General features: G+C 42.2%; 1 protein-coding gene across 2 annotated transcripts in view; it reads right to left on the bottom strand.

The window, feature by feature from the left end:
• megf10 (multiple EGF-like-domains 10) overlaps positions 1 to 16,209 on the bottom strand; it is a 165,590-nt gene that overhangs the window by 67,059 nt on the left and 82,322 nt on the right. For both annotated transcript variants that reach the window (XM_048527988.2, XM_048527989.2), the window contains exons 6-8: positions 12,547 to 12,793; positions 2,223 to 2,343; positions 557 to 693 (exon numbers count right to left, since the gene is read on the bottom strand). In XM_048527988.2, the coding sequence (XP_048383945.2) occupies positions 557 to 693; positions 2,223 to 2,343; positions 12,547 to 12,793 (505 nt within the window). The remainder of the gene's footprint in view (positions 1 to 556; positions 694 to 2,222; positions 2,344 to 12,546; positions 12,794 to 16,209) is intronic.

Genomic DNA, 16,209 nt, shown 5'->3' with positions numbered 1-16,209 from the left:
CTCATCCAGTCTCTCTTCATATATCACTCTTGCCACCCGAGGAATCAGTCAGCTTGTTACCATCTTGTTAACAATAACTTCAGAACTGTTTATTTGACTTCAAGGTGAATTGATTTTGAAGCTGGTTAGCTGTTCTGAATTACTATCTACTAACCTCTTGAAAAACCCATACAGAACCTTGAATTTATATGGCACTTTTACCTCATAAGGTGCTTCACAGAATAAAATTTGACACCAGATTAGATAAGAAGAAGATAGCTGACTGAAAGCTTGGTGCAACGAGTTAGCTTTCAAGGCGTGTCTTGTAAGAAGAAATAGGGACAGAGATCTTTAAGAAGGAGGTTCCAATTCTTTAGACATGGTTACCACTGGGAGTGATGGAAATCAAGTGTGAAGAAAGGGCTAAAACTGGAGTAACACAAATTTTGTAGGTTAAAGGGATGGATGAGGTTAAAGTTGTGTTTAGAGACAAGACCATGGAGTGGTTTACACAGAATGTAAAGATACATAACTGTGATTGTTAGCTTATGAATACAGTGTTGAAAGGTTCCCTTACCTCTCCCCTGTGTAGCCAGCTCCACATTGACACTGACCAGTGGCTGTATCACATTGGCCACCATTGTGACACTGGCATTCCTGTGAGCAGTTTATTCCGTATCTTCCCTCAGGACAAGGCTGGCCACATACTGTTCCCTTTAAAAGTTAAGCACGTCAATCATTTGTTTGTCTTTTTTTGCTCATTGTTAGACTTAGATAATTTTTTAATTTCAAATTAGTCTAAATGATAGAAGCAACTGAAGATTAAATATTCAGATGTGCCCTAACAAAAGTGACTATCAAAAATAACTGTCAATCTGTTATGGAATTAAATCTCCTGCCCTTGAATATTTAGAAAAAAAATCAGTTTGCTCATGTGTCCTGTCCTGTCCTAACTGTATGGAAAGCTGAGGGCTATTTAGACTGAAGCTACATGGCTGATTTCAGAACCTTTAAATATAACAGTGGGGTGTCTACCATTTCAATATTTGATGAACTACTCCAAGTGATTCTAAACTATCTGAAGTGGGATTCTGTATTCTAATGCTTGTTTTTTTTTAAAACAGAGATTCAGCAGTTGAATAAAAGTTTCATTTTCCAAGGGGTTACTTAGTTGAAGGAATGTAAGTGTAGGAATTACGGTTTTAAGAATTTGAGCATTTTCTTAAAAAAAAAATCTGCAATGGATACTTAGAACTTTATTGATTCAATTTCAGCATAGGTCCTGAAGGCTGATGTGGATATTGAGTGAGTTTGCATGGAGGGTGAACGACAAAGTGAAAGGATGTGGGAGACACGAGTCACAACCTGCCATAATTAAAACCAAAAACCACCCCTCCTATTGTGGAATGGGAATCCCAAGTTCCGAGGCACTTTCATCCAAGACAAGTTGGGAATTGTCCCAACTCTGGGGAATGAGAAGAAGGGCAGTTTTCCTGAGTAGCACTGATGGAAGGCAGAGTTAGAAAAACAAGATGGTAAAATTACCCCATGACAGAGTCTGTTGAATTCTCTTCCAGAGAGAGTGAGAGTCCTTGAATTTTTTTTATGGCAGAGGTAGATTCTAATTCAACAAGGGGAGGTAAAAAGTAAAAAGTGTGTGCAGGAATATGGATTTGAGTTTACTCTCAGCTCAGCCATGCTATTAAATAGGGCAACAGGATTGAGGGGCTGAATGGCCTACTCTTGCTTCTAAGTCGTAGGTTTGTGCATTCAAACAGAATCACCTGTGATTAAACAGGCTCACTATTTCAGGCATAAGTATAAGTATGAGACAGAATGTTCGGAATGACCTCAGAAGTAAAAACTTTACTGGATTTAATAACAGGCATAGATAACAATCCAGTGGATATGATTTATCATGTTGTTGTGAAGTACGTGTTTCATTGAATTTGTCTCAAAGTTTATTTTGGATAAAGGATATGTGGCGGCAAGGACCAAGGGAAAAAAGGTTCAAAAGGCAATTTGTTCACTTTGACTCTTGCATTATAAAGACAACTAACTACGTCAGGAAGTCACATTATAAAATGTTAACGTGGGAATTTGTGATTTTTATATAACTTTGACATTTTAAACATGGAAACTTTTCCAAGAACTGAATGACAACAGAAGGTGAAGGCTGTGCATATGAAGCATGTGCAATGATATATGGTTGTGTTATATATTAATTAAACACCATCCATTACCATCCATCCAGGGGGACATGAGCATTCTCCTGTCACATGGTGACATATCCCACCATTCTGGCAAGGGCATCGCTCCTCACACTGAGGTCCATGCTTGCCCGGTGGACACAGATCTTCACAACTAGAAAACCAAAGAAAATACAGCAAACAGGCACATTTTACAACTAAGGAAGAGCAAGCATTTACATAGCACCTTTTGTGAATGCTGGACATCCCAAAGCTGCCAGCAAAGTGCTGCTTGAAATGTTATTGTTGATGCAATGTCAGAAACACAGCAGTCACTTTGCACATAATTAACTCCCACAGACAACAAAGAAAAAAACAATCACCAGGCAATCTCCAGTCAAATTGATTGAGACACAAGTATTGACTAGGACATCTGGAAGAACCTTCACTGTGCTGCTTTAAAATTTGCATCACAGGACGTTTTGTATCCGCCTAAAGCGGCAGACAGGAATTCAGTTTAATAAAATGTGAGGCTGGATGAACACAGCAGGCCCAGCAGCATCTCAGGGGCACAAAAGCTGACATTTCGGGCCTAGACCCTTCATCAGAGAGGGGGATGGGGTGAGGGTTCTGGAATAAATAGGGAGAGAGGGGGAGGCGGACTGAAGATGGAGAGAAAAGAAGATAGGTGGAGAGGAAAGTATAGGTGGGGAGGTAGGGAGGGGCCAGGTTAGTCCAGGGAAGACGGACAGGTCAAGGAGGTGGGATGAGGTTAGTAGGTAGGAGATGGAGGTGCGGCTTGGGGTGGAAGCAAGGGATGGGTGAAAGGAAGAACAGGTTAGGGAGGCAGAGACAGGTTGGACTGGTTTTGGGATGCAGTGGGTAGAGGGGAAGAGCTGGGCTGGTTGTGTGGTGCAGTGGGGGGAGGGGGCGAACTGGGCTGGTTTTGGGATGCGGTGGGGGAAGGGGAGATTTTGAAGCTGGTGAAGTCCACATTGATACCATTGGGCTGCAGGGTTCCCAAGCGGAATATGAGTTGCTGTTCCTGCAACCTTTGGGTGGCATCATTGTGGCAGTGCAGGAGGCCCATGATGGACATGTCATCTAAAGAATGGGAGGGGGAGTGGAAATGGTTCGCGACTGGGAGGTGCAGTTGTTTTTTGCGAACCGAGCGGAGGTGTTCTGCAAAGCGGTCCCCAAGCCTCTGCTTGGTTTCCCCAATGTAGAGGAAGCCACACCGGGTACAATGGATGCAGTATACCACACTGGCAGATGGGCAGGTGAACCTCTGCTTAATATGGAAAGTCATCTTGGGGCCTGGGATAGGGGTGAGGGAGGAGGTGAGGGGGCAAGTGTAGCAATTCCTGCGGTTGCAGGGGAAGGTGCCAGGTGTAGTGGGGTTGGAGGGCAGTGTGGAGCGAACAAGGGAGTCACGGAGAGAGTGGTCTCTCCGGAAAGCAGACAAGGGTGGGGATGGAAAAATGTCTTGGGTGGTGGGGTCGGATTGTAGATGGCGGAAGTGTCGGTGGATGATGTGTTGTATCCGGTGGTTGGTGGGGTGGTGTGTGAGAACGAGGGGGATCCTCTTTGGGCGGTTGTGGCGGGGGCGGGGTGTGAGGGATGTGTTGCGGGAAATGCGGGAGACGCGGTCAAGGGCGTTCTCGACCACTGTGGGGGGAAAGTTGCAGTCCTTGAAGAACTTGGACATCTGGGATGTGTGGAAGTGGAATGCCTCATCGTGGGAGCAGATGCGGCGGAAGCGGAGGAATTGGGAATAGGGGATGGAATTTTTGCAGGAGGGTGGGTGGGAGGAGGTGTATTCTAGGTAGTTGTGGGAGTCGGTGGGCTTGAAATGGACATCAGTTACAAGCTGGTTGCCTGAGATGGAGACTGAGGTGTCCAGGAAGGTGAGGCATGTGCTGGAGATGGCCCAGGTGAACTGAAGGTTGGGGTGGAAGGTGTTGGTGAAGTGGATGAACTGTTCGAGCTTATGTCTTTTCCAAAATTCAGCATCTCTGACAATGCACCACCCCCTCAGAACTGCTCTGAAATGTTGATGTAAATTATGTGTTCATGTATCAGGAGTAAATCTTGAACCCACAACATTTGAAAATAAAGCTGATAATGCTACCATATGAGCCATGACAAGTGCAAAACATTGAGATAAAGAGAATAAGATTTTATCAAAGATAATTTATACCTTGTTTTAAAATCAATGATACAATCAGACATTTTAAGATCTCAATGATAATAGGAACTGCAGATGCTGGAGAATCCAAGATAATAAAGTGTGGAGCTGGATGAACACAGCAAGCCAAGCAGCATCTCAGGAGCACAAAAGCTGACGTTTCGGGCCTAGACCCTTCATCAGATAGGGGGATAGGGAGAGGGTTCTGGAATAAATAGGGAGCGAGGGGGAGGTGGACCGAAGTTGGAGAGAAAAGAAGACAGGTGGAGAGGAGAGTATAGGTGGGGAGGTAGGGAGGGGATAGGTCAGTCCAGGGAAGACGGACAGGTCCAGGAGGTGGGATGAGGTTAGTAGGTAGGAAATGGAGGTGCAGCTTGAGGTGGGAGGAAGGGAAAGGTGAGAGGAAGAACAGGTTTGGGAGGTAGGGACAGGCTGGGCTGGTTTTGGGATGCAGTGGAGGAAGGGGAGATTTTGAAGCTTGTGAAGTCCACATTGATACCACTGGGCTGTAGGGTTGCCATGCGGAATGTGAGTTGCTGTTCCTGCAACCTTCGGGTGGCATCATTGTGGCACTGCAGGAGGCCCATGATGGACATTTCATCTGAGGAATGGGAGGGGGAGTTAAAATGGTTCGCGACTGGGAGGTGCAGTTGTTTATTACAAACCGAGCGGAGGTGTTCTGCAAAGCGGTCCCCAAGCCTCCGCTTGGTTTCCCCAATGTAGAGGAAGCAACACCGGGTACAATGCATACAAGTATACCACATTGGCAGATGTGCAGGTGAACATCTGCTTAATATGGAAAGTCATCTTGGGGCCTGGGATGGGGCTGAGGGAGGAGGTGTGGGGGCAAGTGTAGCACTTCCTGCGGTTGCAGGGGAAGGTGCCGGGTGTGGTGGGGTTGGAGGGCAGTGTGGAGCGGACAAGGGAGTCAAGGTGAGAGACCCCACCACCCAAGACATTTTTCCATCCCCACCCTTGTCTGCTTTCCGGAGAGACCTCTCTGATGAAGGGTCTAGGCCTGAAAGGTCAGCTTTTGTGCTCCTGAGATGCTGCTTGGCCTGCTGTGTTCATCCAGCTTCACACTTTGTGATTTTAAGATCTCATTTGCTTTTACAATCATGCACCACAGTAGGAGATACTCAGTCCATTTGTGTGTTGTTCCCTTTAAAGTGGTATCCAGTGTGTGGAAAGAAAAGTATATCTATAGTGATTGTGACTGGGTCAGTCAGGTGGACCTCATAGTATATGAATTTCCTGATTGGGGCTGTTAGTCTGGTGCAATCAGAGAGTCCTAGCTGACAGATATAATCAGGAATGTCAGAGTTTCTGCTCATTTGAGAGCTGGCTCTGAGGAAGCTGGACTAGAGTGAAGTACTATGCACCTGTTAATAAAAGGTGACTTGGTGAGGGGATGCCAGCGTCTGTGGGGTTATTTCACTATAGATCTGTAGACAGCTGGATAATTGGAAAGATCAATACTCATACACAAAGATGAGCCAGTGGATGAGAGAAAGTGAAAACCAATCATTATCACTGATCACCGTAAACATTCTGACAGTTTTATTCATAGAAACCCGAAGGCATTTATTTGATTTCAAGATATTGATCCTAAACAGTAGATCATTCCAAATCACATTCTTTTTGAATGCTTAAAAGAGTCCCATGTTAATTAGATCACAGCCAAAGGCAGCTTTTGTTAATCAAAGCATTTTGTTTGCGTAATCATTATTATAATCCTGTAAACTGTCGAAATAAATATGAGAAAACAAAGCATTTAAGTCACATCCTATCCCTTATTCAATCTAAGGGGTCATTCATCTAGAGTTCGAGTTGATACTATAGTTCCCACTTGATACTGCACACTATTTGCCAACCAAGGTAGACCCAAGTGAGTCACATTACTTTTCAATCAGTAATACTCCAAACACTGCGGATATTGAAGTCAGCATAAAGATGGTGCAGGAGGGGCTCAGCATGGTTTTAACGGAATAAGCCAAGCGCCATATAATGCAGCAGACAAGTAATAACTATCATCAAGGGAAGAACGACAATGTCAGAATGGCTAAAGCTGAGTCAGCACGCTCCAACGTCCAAGGTTGAAACAGGAAGCAAGACTTGTCTGAACTTAATAATTGTTGCCTAGTTTATTGTGTTTCAGACTCTTGTGCTAAATAAACTTTTCAACTCGATCACAAATCAGTGATCTCATGGTCAAGTATTCTGCTGGTTCTGAACGTGGTAAAAATTCTGAAAAAAGTAACCAAACTCAGAGCTCCTGGGTGACAAAAGAGTTCGAAATTAATATAAGTGATGGAAAGCACGGATGAATGACAGATGAAGTTCAGTCTGGAAAAATGTGAAGTTTGTTAGGAAGAATGTTAATATTAAATGAAAGGTACAATTTTAAAAGAGATTCAGCAATATAGGCTACGATAATAAAATGTGAAGCTGGATGAACACAGCAGGCCAAGCAGCATCTCAGGAGCACAAGAGCTGACGTTTCGGGCCTAGACCCTTCAGCAATATAGGCTTATGGGTGTCAATGTGTTTAGGTCACTGTAGGTGCCAGGACAGGTTGAAATAATGTTCATAAAGGAGGCACAATCATAATTCCTATTAATAGAAGTACAGAGTATGCGAACAAGGAGGCTAAATCTACAAGACACATTAGTTCAGCCTGAGATAGTGAATTTCAATCAGATCTGGCTGCCACATTTTAGAAAGGATATGAAGGCATTGAAGAGAGTAGAGAAAAGATTTCTGACATTGAAGGCAGTTTGAAGCTTTTAGGAATATTATCCTTGAAGAGGAGGAGGCTGGATTGGATATAGGCATTCAAAATACCAAGGTGTTTGGACAGATGTAGGGAGCTTGCAAACATAAATACAAATACATAAGTAAAGAACAGGAGAAGGTCACTTGGCCCCCCTCAAGCCTGCTCTGTCATTCATGCAGATCATGGCCGATCTGTCCACTCGACATTCCTAGTGATCCATGATAACTTTCAGCCCCTTGCTCGTCATGAATCTATTACCTCCGTGTTACAAAGATTCAAAGACCCTGCTTCCATTACCTTATCAGGAGCAGCACAGTAGTTTCAATTCTCATTCTTTGCTGCCGAGAAAGATGTCGAACTGCCTTGTCATACTGTACTCTCTTACAGCTATATTCCTTTCTGCTAACCCTCTCCTCCAACGTTGAATAGCCTCTAGACTGCAGTGCCATGGTCAGTTAACTCATTCAGCCTGCAGATCTACTCTTATGCAAACATGCTGAAAATGTCTAACATTTGAATAATTACAAAGACTGAGGTGCCTTCATTCCAATCCTCTGGATCCACTTATCTACCTCAGCTGCAATGATATTACTCTCCTGGCCCTGACCACAGAGAGCCTTCAGCAAATAGTCGTTTGTACAAAATACCCAGCTAATGTTTCTCCTCCCCTGTGTATTGCAGTTCCTGCAACTCAGACTCCGGCTTATTATATCTGACCAGAAGCTGCTTAAACCTCAAAAACTTAGTGTAGATATGTATGCTTTGAATCATAATGTCATCCAAGTGCTCCCACATGCAGCAGCCATGTCAAATTACATATTCTGTCAACATTAAAAGTATTTTAATTCAATATGTAATCAGTCATTTTCTTTTTAAATATATTGTATTAATCTTATCACCAGTTCATGTACCACTTCAAACCTTAGAAATAGATTAGAACCTTTAACCATGTAGCAGAAAAATCAACAAACAGCCAGCTTCTTCCCCATTAGTAGAGTAAGAACCAATTCTTACATGGTGAAAAAAAAATAGAAAATGCAGAACAGCACCTCCTACCCCTCTTCAACTAACTCTTTGAGGATGTGACAAAACACATTGATGAAGGTAGAGCAGTGGATATGGAGTATATGGATTTTAGTAAGGCATTTGATAAGATTCCACATGGTGGCTTATTCAGAAAGTAAGGCATGGGCTTCAGGGAAATTTGGCTGTCTGGGTACAGAATTGGTTGTCCAATAGAAGGCAGAGGATGAAAGTAGACGGAAAGTAATCAATGAAAGCTCGGTGCCCAGTGGTGTTCCGCAGGGATCTGTTTTGGGACCTCTTCTCTTTGTGACCTTTATGAATGACCTGGATGCGGAAGTGGAAGGGTGAGTTAGTAAGTTTGACAATGACACAAAGGTTGATGGAGTTGTGGATAGAGTGGAGGGCTGTTGTAGGTTGCAGGTTGCAACAGGATATTGACAGGATGCAGAGTTGGGCAAAGAAGTGGCAGATATAATTCAACACAGAAAGGTGTGAAATGATTCATTTTGGAAGGTTAAATTTGAATGCAGAATGCATGGTTAATGACAGGATTCTCGGCAGTGTGATGGAACAGAGGGATCTTGGGGTCCATGTCCATAGATCCCTCAAAGTTGCCACCCAAGCTGATAGGGTTGCTAGGCAGGCGTATGGTGTGTCAGCTTTATTTGGCAGGGGAATGAGTTTAAGAGCCACGAGGTTATGTTGCAGCTATGTAAAACCCTGGTTAGACCACACTTGGAATATTGTGTTCAGTTCTGGTCACCTCATTATAGGAAAGACATGGAAGCTTTAGAGAGGGCAGAGGAGATTTACCAGGATGTTGCCTCCACTGGAGGGCAGGCCTTATGAGGAAAGGTTGAGGGAGCTAGGGCTTTTCTCATTGGAGCAAAGAAGGATGAGCGGTGACTTGATCGAGGTGTACAAAGTGATGAGAGGCATACATAGAATGGATAGCCAGAGACTTTTACCAGGGCAGAAATGAGTATTATGAGGAGGCATAATTTTAAGGTGATTGGAGGAAGGAATAGGGCAGATGTCAGAGGTAGGTATTTACAGAGAGTGGTGGGGTGTGTGGAATGCGCTGCCAGCGGTGGTAGTGGAGTCAGATACATTAGGGACATTTAAGCGACTCTTGGATAGACACATGGGTGATAGTAAAATGTAGGATACATATGGTAATTTGATCTCAGAGTAGGATAATAGGTCAGCATAACATCATGGGCCGAAGGGCCTGTACTGTGCTGTGCTGTTCTACGTTCGTACTCAACCACTCGCCCAACTCCCATCAATCTGTTCAACGTCACACTGAGATGCCTGTATTTATATATTTGCGCTGTTAGGATCCTGCAGAAGACCACCACATTAGATTATTGGAACTTTGGTTAGGCACAGCTGCAGTATCATGTGCAGTTCTGGTCACCTCACTATAGGAAGGATGAGATTGCACTGGAGGTGGTGCAAAGGACATTAATCAGGATGTTGCCTAGGTTGTTTTCTTTGGAGCATAGAAGGTTGACGGGGAAAACATGATAGAGGTGTATAAGATTCTGAGGAGCACAGACAGGGTAAATAGTTCCCTTAGTCAAAGGGTCACTAACAAAGAGGCATAACTTTAAGGTAAAAGGCAGAAGATTTAGATGGGATTTAACGTAAAACCTTTTCACTCAATGGGTGGTGGGAATCTGGAATGAATGGCCTGGGATGGTGGTTGAGGTAGGAAATCTCTAAAAATATCTTTAAAAAATATTTGGATGAGCACAAGAAATGACATAACATTCAAGGCTATGGGCTTAGTGCGGAAAAGTGGTAGTATATTTTTGGTGGATCAGACTTGACGGGCTGAAGGGCCCCTTCTGTACCGTATGATTCTATGATCTCAGATCAAACCACCAACTTAATGTAACAACCAAAGACAAGATCACCAAATTATGTTAACATTTGGTTTTGGATCAATAACCTGTGTTTTTGAAGTTGACAAAAGGTAAGACCCTGGGCAATTGCTACAAGGATAAAATCATAAGATTCCACACCTTGAACAAACATTAAGCTAACTCAAAAGTTAGAAGAATGACATCATTTTTAAAACATATACGACTTGTATTTAACACCCAAAATTAACATGTAGTAAATATGAGTAGTATACTGTGATCGAACACCACACTGTGCATATCAAGTAGCAAATATGATCAAGACAGATCCCATGGATTTCTCATTAATTCCCTCCAGACATAAATGCCAGCAATAACTGTTGGTCTAGCATGTGAGGAGAATAATTGTGAGCTATTCAACAGTCACTCAGGACAGTTCAGGGTCTCTGAAGAACAATTTTTTGGGGGTCATCAAATCTCAGTACACCATTTTTGCCAATTTGGCCTTGAAAATCCCTCTCAGGGGCTATCCATCATTAATTGTTTTAATGACTGTTCCTGTTCTAATCAATCATCCATCTGTTCTGGGTCCATGCACCTCTAGATTCCTAAAACTGCACTGCTGTACTCATTCACAAACATAACTCCAGTTCTTCAACAAAGCTAGCTTCATCGAGCCAGTCCTGCCTGTGGGCTTTTCCTGAACTCCAGTCTTGCTCTGTTACACTAAGCAAATACTGCTTGTGCTGTCCTCAATCCACATCCTCCCAACTTAACTGAATTATCAATGTTTCTTCCAAACACCACAGGGTTTCCCCAACACTAAGCCAATGACCTTCTCACTTTCTAAGCTGCCTAGGATGTCTTTTGAATCCAGACTTCAACTCTTAGATGCCTACTAAATCTTAGAATTCCTTCCTGAGTTTGTTTGAACTGCAAGAGCTGGGCAACTGCTCTTTACTCTTCACTGGGTCAGCCTTTACAGAACCTGTGTAGTTCAGCAGCCTTCCCAGAAGCGCAGCTAGCTGCCACACTTCTAAAGATGAGTCTGCCCCTTTATTGCCTCTTTCTCCAACTAATTGGTTTGCGCCCAACAAATTGTTCTTCAGTGACCCTGAACTGTCCTGACTGACTACTGAATAGCTCACAATTGCTCCATTCACTGGCTGGACCAGCAGTTATTGCCCATCCCTAGATATCCGCAAGGCAGTGAACAGTCAACCACATTGCTATGGGTTCTAGAGTCACGTGTAGGCCCGACTAGACAAGGATGGCAGTTTCCTTCCTTAAAGAGGCAATGGTGAACCGGACAATTTTTTCTAGCAATCAACAATGGATTCATGGTCATCATCAGATTCTTAATTCCAGATTTTTATTGATTTAAAATTCCACCACCTGCCTTGGCAGAATGGAAACTTGGGTCCCAGAAATTGACCTGGGTCTCTGGGTTAACAGTCCAGTGATAATGACACTGGGCCATCATCTTCCTATAATGTGCTCTGAATGTTGCAGATTGCTGGGAGCAATACAAAACTAACAACATAACTGGAAGATTTTGTTACATTTTGTGCATGATACATTAGTTTGGGCCTATCTACAGATAGATTCACACAGCTAGAAACAGATCCTTTGGTCCAACTCATTCATGCTGACCAAATTTCCCAAACCAAACTATTCCCATTTGCCTGTGTTTGGTCATTTCCCTCGAGCCTTTCCTATTCATGTACCTGTCCAAATGTCTTTTAAATGTAACTGTTCTTGCATCTACTATCCTTCGTATCCCTTTTAAGTCTTTCTTCTCTCCCTTGTATTTATCCAAACTAAACTCCTGAGCCCATTTGCCCAGTTGATCCCTTTGTAATCTTAGAAAGACAAGTTAAATGTAGTTTCCTTAATTAATGAACTTCAGTTGCACTCTAGTTGAGTGCTTATTTAAAATTTAGAATGTAACAGTAAATTTCAGTTACAGATTTAACATGAAATACAAACAAAGATGGAAAGTGACTAAACTTCCCCGTATTCGCACAAACTGTTCCCACTCATATATGGATCACAAATTTTTCACACAGTCCATGGTTAAGGTCTGGAATGCACTGCCTGATAGCGTGGTAAAGGCAGATTCAATCAAGGCATTCAAAAGAGAACTTGGTTGTTATTTGAAAAGAGGAATGTGTAATACTATAGGGGGAAGTTGGTAAAATTGTACTTAGTGAAATACACACTTGGACAATTCACACAGACATAATATGTGTCAAAAGCTTCCTTCTGTGCTGTAACAATCCTGTGATTCTGTGGTGAAACATAATTCCATGAGTAAACATAATGCTTTATCAAAGTGTCAGGAATTGCGTGCAATATTGTTTCTATCACTAAAGAAAACAAACACTTGAAACAAAAAAGAAAACCAGCAACATTGAGCTTCAAATGTGCACACAACATTTTCTATCAATACCATTTACAAATGGAGATGTTATCTTCCTGAAAATAAACGAGTAAGTGTCTGATAGAATCTGTACTTACAATGCACCAGTGTATCCCGGTGGGCATTTACATTCACCAGTCACATGGTCACATGTTGCCCCATTTTGACACTGGCATTTTAAATGACATCCATTCCCATATGTTCCGACACTGCAGACCTCCTCACATCGCCAACCTTGGTACCCCGGAGTGCAAAAGCAGGCTCCAGTGATGGGATTACACAGAGCTCCATTCTTACACTGACAGCGGTTGTTACAATGTGGGCCCCAATGATTACTGTCGCATGCTGTAATTGAGATAAAAGAAAAAGAGAGTACTCTATCAAGTAAGGTCACAGTCATCTTCAAGTCAAAATCTTTACGAAGAATCTGTGTAGATGCAGTGAATCTTTAAGCATAAAATCAATGAGTTATTCCAAATATGGACTGTAAAATTAAGACCTGCTACACTCCTCATCACCGGCTATATTTTTTGTATTCTTGCATTGCATGTAGACATTGTTGGCAAGGCCAGCATTTATTGCCTATACTAGATGCCCTTGATAAGGTGATGGTAAGCTGCTTTCTTGAACCATTATAGTCCATCTAAGTGCTGGTACATTGACGGTGCTGTTAGGGAAGAAGTTCCAGTAATGGTGAATTGACCTGGAGGGAAACTGACGATGGTAACGTTCCCATGGATCGACTTCTCTTGACTTTCTAGATGGTAGAAGCCCAGATTAGCTTGTTGATGGTAACTTGCAAAGCCTCCTCCTTGTCCTTAGGGTCAGCTCTGATTCCAGGACATTACAGCTTTGTAAACCAGCAAAAATATTGGTGAGAGGGCGGCGTATTAAATTAAGCTCAATAAAAGGTGTGATACAAAAGCAAGTTATTGTTCATTGAGGGGAATCATAGAATCCTTACAGTGTGGAAGCAGGCCATTTGGCCCATCGAGTCCACACCAATACTTCAAAGAACATCTTACACATACCACCTGGCCTACAGAACGCTGGATATTATGGCGATTTAGCATGGCCAATCCACTTAACCTGCACATCCTTCGACTATCAGAGGAAACCCAGTCAGACAGTCACCCAAGGCTAGAATCGAATCCTAGGTCCCTGGTTCTATGAGACACTGTGCCACCCCAGGATTTGACAGCATTATTGGAATGACTAGCATTTCAGGTGACCCTAGCCCATAGATTTATACCATCTTCAGCATATTTCCCTTCAGTTGATTGAAATGCATCAGATATATTTTATTTTGATAACTGAAGCTACATATTGAGGTCTCTTTAATGTTCAGCTTTCCATTTACAATAGTGGACCAGTTCTTGTCACAGCAAGACATCTTGCTATGAGCATTGTTAAACAGGCTTCACCCAAGCCCATCGGCTCAAAAACATTTTGGGCCATAACTTGATGGGAACATGAGCTAATAATAGTGCAATGTGGGCAATGGACATCTGGAACCTCAGTGAACAATGGGACCCACAACCTGCTCCCCTCTTCGCCAATTAGATTTAAGCATTGAGAAATAAACAGATGAACAATGGACAAGGAAATCAGGGGAATTAGAGTCAAAGCAGATATTCAAAAGGAAATAAAGAGAAAGAAAGATTATATTGAGGGAAGAAAAAAAGAAAAAAGAGAATATAAGAAAACATTGTAATTATTAAAATTCAAAATTGTTTCAATCTCGAATAATTTACTACATTGACGCAAAAATGAACATTTTAAATTAAAGAGGCCGACTGCCATTAAATTAACAATGATCATGTCATCAAAAAAGGTACTTAAGGTGCTGAAGTCCAGCCATAAATTTCTACAATGAGTTTAATAAACAATTAATACATATATCCAATAACCTAATAAAAATAACAACAAAAGCAAGGGTGAGATGCCATTTGTGCAAAGTGATCACGGAGAAGGCTTAATCATTCAACAAATTCTGGAGATTCACAACTCACTGCATCTCTTCATCGCTTGTACTGACTCACTCCATCGTACATTAGAACATAAGAAACAGGAGCAAGAAGACGCTATTTGACCTTTTGAACCGACATCACGCGAAAAGTTCATGACTGAGTCTTTATCTCAACTCCCTTAAAACTAAAATATCTATTGAATTTATTGAGCAGCCCCGTGGGTCAGAATGCATCAAAAATTCACACCCCTCTAATGAGGCTATTTTCCGCACATCCGTCTTAAAATGGGATCCCTTGTTCCAATCCCATAACCCCGTATTCTATGTTCTCCAGCCAAGGAAAATATTTTTCAGCATTTAGCCTGTCAAGCCCTTAATAGTTTTACATTTCATTTTTTTAAACACCAAGAAATATAGGTCCAGTCTACTCAATTTCTCCTCACGGGACAATCTAATGCTCAATGTAAGAACCAACCTAATGAACCTTTGTTGCACATATGAGCAAATATGTCCTTCATTGGCCCGTTGCATTTTGTTTCCAGTTTGTAACTGGCTCATCGTTCCACATTCACTTAGTATTCCATAAATAAAATCCATAATGACTTCAACAGGATAATAGAATAACAAGATAATAACAGAAACGCAAAACTTGCCAACTGCCAGATGTTGGCGCTGCCTCTGCATTTCATTACATTCGGCCAAGTTCCAAAGTGTCTGTTTCAATTGAATTGACAGCCAAATGTGGAATACAACCAAAAACCACCTGCACTAAGAATCACGTGGGGCAAAAGACTTGTGCAGCGTGATATTTTTCAATTCACTAAAATTTCCTTGTGGGCATTTTGATCCTCATGACTAACTTCAACTGTCTCAGTGAAACTGCACCTAAGGGTGAATAAATTGGGACAGAAGAAATTCATTTTCCTTTACTTCAATTGATTAAAAAGCCTTGGATTGCCCTCAGAGTAAACATTTTTCACAGCATGACAGCATATTAAATGCATAGATGAAACTTCTCAAGATGCAATCTACATCTTCCTGCGTATTTTATATGACAACAGTCTGGACATAATCCAATTAAAGCTTGATATTCAATGGAGACATTCCCTGGGGTGCTTTCCACCGATAGCCTCTTGCTTCTCGCGTGCAGACACAAATGGTATATATTTAATATAGAAAGCACAGGTCAAACCAACCACATGAAACAAGGACAAGAAATTTGTGCCGGTGGGCACATCTGTAAATTGCAGCGAGGATGCACACAACACAGTCCATGTCACATCCCATTCTTGCAAATGCAATGGTATGTACCCAGACTAATGCAAATCACTGCTGCAGCAAAGCCAAACTGCGGCTTCATGTCACTGTTTCAGGTGGTGATTAACTCTGGAATTATGCGAGCAAGGGATCTTGTGCTCCCAAGAATCTGGACAGGAGCATGGAATTGACTGTCCAAGCACCAACAAACTCTCCCCACCCAACAGTGGGCAGTGGGGGAATTGACAGAAGCTCAACTTTGTGCCCTGGCAACAGAGTCAAATGAAGGGAACGTTGAACTATTAGAAAAGATGATACATGGTCAGTTGGAGACTCACACTTTAAATTTCATGTTCTTTATCTCTTTGATTTGACTTTCCCCAGATTAATCCCGTTAACAGGATTCAGATCATTCTGACACCCTTGTTTAAATGAATAATGCCTCAGATTGTTAGTCTCTCTGGCAAGGCCTGTGTTTATTTTTCTTCCCCAATTTTCATTGCAGAAGGTGGTGGTGCAGTGTCATTTTGAATGA

Source organism: Stegostoma tigrinum, chromosome 3, assembly GCF_030684315.1.
Source record: "Stegostoma tigrinum isolate sSteTig4 chromosome 3, sSteTig4.hap1, whole genome shotgun sequence".
In the NCBI taxonomy this organism is placed as follows: Eukaryota; Metazoa; Chordata; class Chondrichthyes; order Orectolobiformes; family Stegostomatidae; genus Stegostoma; species Stegostoma tigrinum.
The sequence above is the reverse complement of the archived record's forward strand: the minus strand, read 5'-3'. Positions and strand labels throughout refer to the sequence as shown.